This window comes from Anopheles arabiensis, chromosome 2 (genome assembly GCF_016920715.1).
Source record: "Anopheles arabiensis isolate DONGOLA chromosome 2, AaraD3, whole genome shotgun sequence".
Lineage (NCBI taxonomy): Eukaryota > Metazoa > Arthropoda > Insecta > Diptera > Culicidae > Anopheles > Anopheles arabiensis.
The window spans coordinates 70,749,185-70,755,557 of record NC_053517.1 but is presented as its reverse complement, the minus strand read 5'-3'; the positions used below and the strand labels follow the sequence as shown (position 1 = coordinate 70,755,557).

The 6,373-nt window shown below is 42.1% G+C and overlaps 3 protein-coding genes across 3 annotated transcripts; 1 reads left to right on the top strand and 2 right to left on the bottom strand.

Annotated features, from left to right (window-relative positions):
• Positions 1-1,116: 1,116 nt before the first annotated feature.
• Positions 1,117-2,697, bottom strand: LOC120898344 (prostaglandin E synthase 2). Its single transcript, XM_040304070.1, has 4 exons — positions 2,589-2,697; positions 2,155-2,531; positions 1,747-2,087; positions 1,117-1,668 (listed from the first exon to the last, which is right to left on the bottom strand). The coding sequence occupies exons 2-4, from the start codon at positions 2,521-2,523 to the stop codon at positions 1,203-1,205; spliced, it is 1,176 nt and encodes a 391-aa protein (XP_040160004.1). The 5' UTR covers positions 2,524-2,531; positions 2,589-2,697; the 3' UTR covers positions 1,117-1,202.
• Positions 2,698-3,360: 663 nt separating this feature from the next.
• On the top strand, positions 3,361-4,354 carry LOC120895325 (proteasome subunit beta type-1). Its single transcript, XM_040298567.1, has 2 exons — positions 3,361-3,562; positions 3,661-4,354. The coding sequence occupies exons 1-2, from the start codon at positions 3,480-3,482 to the stop codon at positions 4,271-4,273; spliced, it is 696 nt and encodes a 231-aa protein (XP_040154501.1). The 5' UTR covers positions 3,361-3,479; the 3' UTR covers positions 4,274-4,354.
• A 161-nt stretch (positions 4,355-4,515) lies between these two features.
• On the bottom strand, positions 4,516-6,373 carry LOC120895326 (endothelial differentiation-related factor 1 homolog). The gene is made up of 3 exons (XM_040298568.1): positions 6,003-6,373; positions 5,564-5,724; positions 4,516-5,467 (listed from the first exon to the last, which is right to left on the bottom strand). Exons 1-3 carry the CDS (start codon positions 6,130-6,132, stop codon positions 5,315-5,317), a joined length of 444 nt encoding a protein of 147 aa, XP_040154502.1. The 5' UTR covers positions 6,133-6,373; the 3' UTR covers positions 4,516-5,314.

The window sequence follows — 6,373 nt, the reverse complement described above, 5'->3', positions numbered from 1 at the left end:
TCGTGTTAGACTTTTTTTTTGTACGATCGTTTCATGATCCCAGGAAATGAAAAAAAAAACTTCATGGTGTTTTAGTATTAAGATGTATAATGATGTGAAACATTTATAAGATGTTCCAGAATGTCTGAAGAATTGATGACAATATTTGATCTGTTCAACCATTTTTTAAAACAATTTAATTTTCTTGTGCTATGATTTTAAATATCTCCACATTTGTTACCATCATTTTAAAAATCCAGTCATGGAATTGTATTTATTTCATTGAAATGCTTATAATCTACCAAATTTAAAACGCTTTAACTCTCTCATTTGCGCTTCCTTAGGAAAGCTACATGAAAAGAGCGTAATCATGAGCACAAACGAGTGAGAGAGTATCGTAAAGCAAGAACGAAGAGCGTGCTATGTAACTATCTCTCTGCTTTACGCATCGGAACATGTGTTTCAAAAATTTGACGATCGCGCGCCACGGAAAGGAAAAGGAAAAGGAAAAAAAATGTTGTTTACTTTTTTCCGATTCTTCCTTTTCGCCGGGAACAGGTTTTTCTTTATTTTTTGCTACAATAAAGACTCCAATGTATATACAAAAATACAAGTGTTAGAGCATATTGCAACGTCTTCCGTCCTAACGCACTAGCGCCGCTATTAAGTATGCGCAAAGCGTGCATCCGAATGGCGTCGATATCAAACTTGTAGCTCGTATATTATGTTGTTTTTTTGTTTTTTTTTAAGCAGTCTTTTTTATCGGAATTTTCATTCATTGAGCTCAGATAAGTTACTTTATTTTTTTTATATTTCTGTTTTTTTTGTTCGACCCACATAAAAAAGCTTTGTTGAAATCTATTCACGAGTGTTCAACTTTACGTACATGGAACTAATGTAAAGTGTAATAACAATTAAATCCTATTTGGAAATGCAACAAATAAGTCTCCCAATAAACCAATTTCAGCAAAACTATTTCTAGCATTTAAAAATTATATGTCAAAGCTATTGACCCTGAACATCAGTTTATGCAATAGAATTTTATTACAACATTAATTGAATTGAATGTAAAATTAAATGTGTTGGCAGCACGTACAAGAAGTGTATTATAAAAAATAAAAAATAAATGCAGCTATGTAATTTTAAAGAGGAACAACCTCTAATTTTTGTTTTATTGCATATTAACTGTACTTAAACCATCTTCAATAGTACAAAGCATAGCATTACAACACATTACCGCGATTTTTAAGCACTCTCTCCTTGACCGCATAAAACCATGGACCGATTTTGGTGTTCTCCAGACAGTCCTTAAAAGCCTGACATCCTTCCATACTGTTCAGCACACCGAACACAGCCAGATCGGCCAAATTTGGCTGCGATCCACCGTGGAAGGTGGTTTTCTTCTTTTCGATTTCATTGATCCATCGATCGCACGCATCGTAGATGTGCGAGCGAACGTCGTCACTGAGCTGGTGCCGCCGCTTGAGCCGCTTGCTGATGCCCCACATGGCAAATGCGCCGACGTATACCATCAGGTCTCGTTCCCATTTCGGAAAGTGGATACCCCATTCGCCAACGTCCGAAAACCATTCAAATGTTTCCATCGCTTCGTCCTTCGTTCGATACACGTTCGGAGAAATCAAATGCACCAAATGATCGTCGGCCCAGGCACGCCACTTGCGCTCCTCCCTAATCGCAAAGCAAACAATATGATATAATATAGAATAGCTTCCACCACACAAACACACTCAACACGGCAATACTCACTCTTGCTCTTCCTTTGTACGATTGTCGACCTTCTTTTCCTGATACATCAGGAAATATTTGTTCATAATGTCGAACACTTTTCGCCCCGCATCGTTTTCGTACGATATCGACGGATAGTATTTTGCTAGCTCGCCGATGTCTTGCTTCTTGTCCCGAAGGAAGCTGGAAATCGAGGAAACTATCATGCTCGAGTCCGTTAGCTGAACGTATTTGCCCGATTTCGTTTTCGCTAGCAAAATTGGAACTTTTTTGCTGTCCGACCAGCGAATGTCCTGACGAAGTACTGCATCCACCTCCACCACTGAGTAGGAAAGCCCGCTGTGGTCTAGGAAAGCACGAACCTGCAAATACAATCAGTTACAATCAGTCCATTACACCGTAGTTTGTGATTAACCGTAACATTCCCACCTTGCAGCAGAACGGGCACGTTTGGAACTGGAACAGCACCAAATCCAAGCCCGAATCGTCATTCGGGTTGACTACTTTGCGCATTATTTTCACATCCGGCAGCTTGTCGAGAACTTTCGGCCCTACATGCTCGTGCAGCATATGATCTGTGGGACCGCCCTTGAAGTAGCTGTAGCCGGACCAGCCGGTGCCGACCAGGGCACCGATTGCCATTCCCTTCACAGCCAGTCCCAGTGTGCTGGTTGGTTTTTTCGGTGCCGCTCCGGTAGCCATCCGACGGACGAGATTGATTCGCTGCAATTTTGCCACATTTTGATGCGGTATCCTCGTTGCAATTGATGCAATAGCGCCTAAGCGGAACGTTGCCATTACGTAAACTGTAGCAAATACGGCCGGTGAGTGGGTTTTTTTATTTCCAAATATAATGCACCTATCTGCCGATAAAATTTCTTATTTTGTCGTAATCAGCCGGGTTTTCATAACAAAACAACAAACGTCAAATATGGTTGACAAAAATCATTTCCATGTTTTGGCGCGTCGCCACGGAGATGACTAAATGAGGAAAACAATTTCAACTTTGTCAAAACTGCTTGTCAACTGCCAAAAAAAAGCTTTTCTCGTGGTCGTGTCAAAAATCTACACCTGAACGACAAAAAGCTCCAGCCTCTGAATATCGAACGACAATTTATTTATAAAGCACTAAATGGATACATAAATCAATTAGCAATACACCTTTTAGCAATATTACCCTAGCAAATGATCACAACTGTTCCAAATAGCTGGGTGTCTTCGGTTTCAATTTGTCTTAGTTTCTGATTTAAAAAATAAAAAAATATTTTCGAAAACGTTTATTTCACATAATTTTAAAGAAAAAGAAATTGAAAATTTCAAGTTTGCTGTTCAATTGCAGTTTATTGAGAAAAAAAATAATCATAAAAGAAGTTTGAATAAAGCAGGAAAAAAATTCGATACTCTCCCGATTATCCGTGGATTCGATTCGGTTCTGGATCGGATGCTAATCATTTTCTTGTTTGATTTGCTCATAAAATTTTGTGTTTTAATTAATTATGAGAGTGATATGATTTAGTAATTTCAAGAAAATTTAAAACTAAATTATGTTTGATGATTTTCATAAAATCTCATCAGAACGTAATGTTCCACCCATTAAGTTTGTACATCTCTACTCATGAATAAACGTCAAGCATTTCCTTCAAAACGTCTCTGTTTATTTCGCACAGTCACTGAAGAAGAAGAAACAGAGCATTCGGCAACGAACAGATCGGTAAAGTATCATTTGTGATTCCGTGTAATTTACAGCAACAAACATGCTTGGAATCGAGAATTTCCCCGAGTACGAAGTGCCTGGAGCACGTAAGGTGCAGTTTTATCCGTACGAATCTAACGGCGGGTAAGTTGAAAGGCATCGGCGGCAACTCCGCGTACTCCCTGCCAATGTTAGGTTAAGAGGCCCGGAGAGCGAATGACACGAATTATTGCATCTTCCAGGAGTGTAGTAGCCATAGCCGGCGAGGATTTTGCCGTCATTGGTGCGGATACTCGGCTCAGTTCCGGCTACTCAATTCATACGCGTACGCAAAACAAACTGTTCCGTCTGTCGGACAAAACCGTGCTAGCGTCCACCGGTTGCTGGTGCGACACGCTCGCACTGACCAGCTTGGTGAAGGTGCGGATGCAAATGTACAAGGATCAGCATCAGAAGAACATGTCCACACCGGCCGTTGCCCAGATGCTGTCGATTCTGATGTACAACCGTCGGTTCTTCCCGTACTACGTGTCGAACGTGCTGGCTGGATTGGACCAGGACGGCAAAGGTGTCGTCTACAGCTACGATCCGATCGGCCACTGTGAAATGACAACGTACCGGGCGGGCGGATCAGCCGGACCATTGTTGCAACCGGTGCTGGACAATCAAATCGGCCAGAAGAACATGCTGAACGCGGATCCGGAACCGGTCAAAATGGAGAAAGCCATCTCGATCATCAAGGACACGTTTATTTCAGCCACGGAGCGTGATATTTACACGGGTGATTCCGTTATCATCAACATTATTACTAAGGATGGCATCAAGGAAGAGACTCTGCACCTCCGAAAGGATTAGAGCGTTGATTGGCTTGGTCAATAAAGGGAATTTCAATTCTTTTCGATGAATAAACATGTAAAATTTATCTTTCTCTTCGAATTCAAATTTTCCTAATATCGTTTGAGCGTAAATGTAAAATTTTATGTTTCGCAATTAAAAATGGATGGAAACAGGAGCGCCAAGTAATCTGAATCTTAACAAAACTTTCAACCTAAGTGTTCTTTCAACTGATTTTAACTAAATGACTGCTGTTCACGGAATTACTTGGAAGTAGAGAGTAATGAGCACAAGTATATTTCAAAATCAAATGTTATACAGCAAAAGTCCAATAGATGCATGATGATTCGTTGAGGCTACAACAACCCGTTCAACAGCAGCAGCGTCCTATAAAATTGCTTTCGTGGTCTGTAGTCTGCGACTCGCGAGTAATTTACTCCATTAACAAAAAAAGAACATCGAATGACGCTTTATTCTACACAATACACATTTGGCTGAACTGCTGAAATTTGTACCAATCAAACTGGTTTGCATTTAAATTGGAAAAGGTTTTAAACATTCAGTTTGAGTGTGATGCGACGCGAAACCGCAAGCCTTAGCCATACAATCATCATCGTGCGTACTTCTACAAGAAAATGCCGATTTAAATATTTTTATTTCCCGACTTCTTTAATGAAGCGGCAAAATGCGTTCTGTATCTCTGTTGCTGTTCCCATGACACCAAACACACGGCGGCATGTTTACAGTATCAAGTGTTATTTTCGAAAGCTGTGCCACTACCGCTCACCGTACCGAGTGGTGCTGCACTGATTTAGGGAGGCCTGAACTTCTTCTCGCCGTAAATGATCGTGTCTACACAGTGGTGATATAGCATTTTCAGTCGGTTTTCGCCTTTCCCTGCATTACACCGCCGCCAAAAAAGTTATGGTGCTTCACCCCGCAGTGCTTCTCTTAAACGTTACAACTATTAAATGGGGCCTCCCGCCTTTGTTGGTGCGCTGTACACAGGTGCGTTGAGAAGAACCAGCGAGCAGACGAGCGATTCTACTGCCTCCCGACATCTCACTTCTTACCGGGAGGCAGCATGGGTGTGCCGATATCCTTACCGCGCAGCTTAATGCCGATGATACGCTCGATTTTGCCCAAGATCAAGTTGTTTGGAATGCCACGGCCCGCCTCGTAGTCGTTAACGATTTGTGGCTTTTCACAAATTTGCTGTAGGAGTGAGATTGGGCGAGATACACGATAAGCAACATTGGACGCATCCAATTGGGCGAGCTTTCCGCGCCACGAGCGAAATTGTACCCTTACCGTAGCAAGATCCTTCTGGCTCAGTCCCTTCGCCTGACGGCCCTGCATGATTAGCTTCGCAACGGATGGTGCAAGCGTTTTGTGACGCAGTTCGTCCGTTTCGCGATCCAGTTTGGCTGTATTTTTAGCCGCAACATGCTGTTTGTTGGTTCCAGCGTTGACTGAAAAGAGGGGAAAATAAAGACAAAATTGAAAAAAATAGCAAAACCAACGACAAGCACATGGCATGTGGTGTCATGCTAGAAAGTTAAATATAAATTGCATCATATTGCTGTTTCAGGGGGGTGCCTGCGTGTAAAGAGCCTACCATGCCGCTTGACAAGCGGACATGCCGGAAAACATCACTGTTTTGCTCAGCACATTGTTTTGAATTGCGTTCGGGAAATAAGGTCACCCTTAACGCTTGCCCACCCGCGGCCGGCCTTCCCTCAGTACTTACATTTCTGTGTGGTCTCCACTGGAATTCCTTGACGGCGTGCCTTATTGATGGCCGATTCAGTCTTTAGTGTGGCCGCTTTTGGAGCCTTTTTACGCAATACGGTCACTGTGTCCCAGTCGCTTTCCGACATCTTTGCACTGGTTGGCTTCCGTTCGACTTATATCGTACAAATTAACACAGAAAACAAGTGCACGAACACACAATTTGCTGAGCGGGGCTTAGCAAGAGATCAGGTTGAGTTGGAGCAACAGAAAAAAGTCAGTGCGATTCCAAATTTAGTCTCTGCGTTGCTATTTCCCTCTTTGCTGCGAGTTTGCTTCAAATCGAAGGAAAATGAAGATTCGACGTTTCTAGAATTGCAGGATCTGACA

Coding starts and splice junctions, on each gene's coding strand:
- LOC120895325 (XM_040298567.1), top strand. CDS start 3,480: ATGCTTGGAATCGAGAATTTCCCCGAGTACGAAGTGCCTGGAGCACGT. Junction 3,563..3,660: donor CCGTACGAATCTAACGGCGG/GTAAGTTGAAAG, acceptor TGCATCTTCCAG/GAGTGTAGTAGCCATAGCCG.
- LOC120898344 (XM_040304070.1), bottom strand. CDS start 2,523: ATGGCAACGTTCCGCTTAGGCGCTATTGCATCAATTGCAACGAGGATA. Junction 2,088..2,154: donor CGTGCCCGTTCTGCTGCAAG/GTGGGAATGTTA, acceptor TTGTATTTGCAG/GTTCGTGCTTTCCTAGACCA. Junction 1,669..1,746: donor CGTACAAAGGAAGAGCAAGA/GTGAGTATTGCC, acceptor CTTTGCGATTAG/GGAGGAGCGCAAGTGGCGTG.
- LOC120895326 (XM_040298568.1), bottom strand. CDS start 6,132: ATGTCGGAAAGCGACTGGGACACAGTGACCGTATTGCGTAAAAAGGCT. Junction 5,725..6,002: donor AGTGGAGACCACACAGAAAT/GTAAGTACTGAG, acceptor CCCTCTTTTCAG/TCAACGCTGGAACCAACAAA. Junction 5,468..5,563: donor GCCAGAAGGATCTTGCTACG/GTAAGGGTACAA, acceptor TCACTCCTACAG/CAAATTTGTGAAAAGCCACA.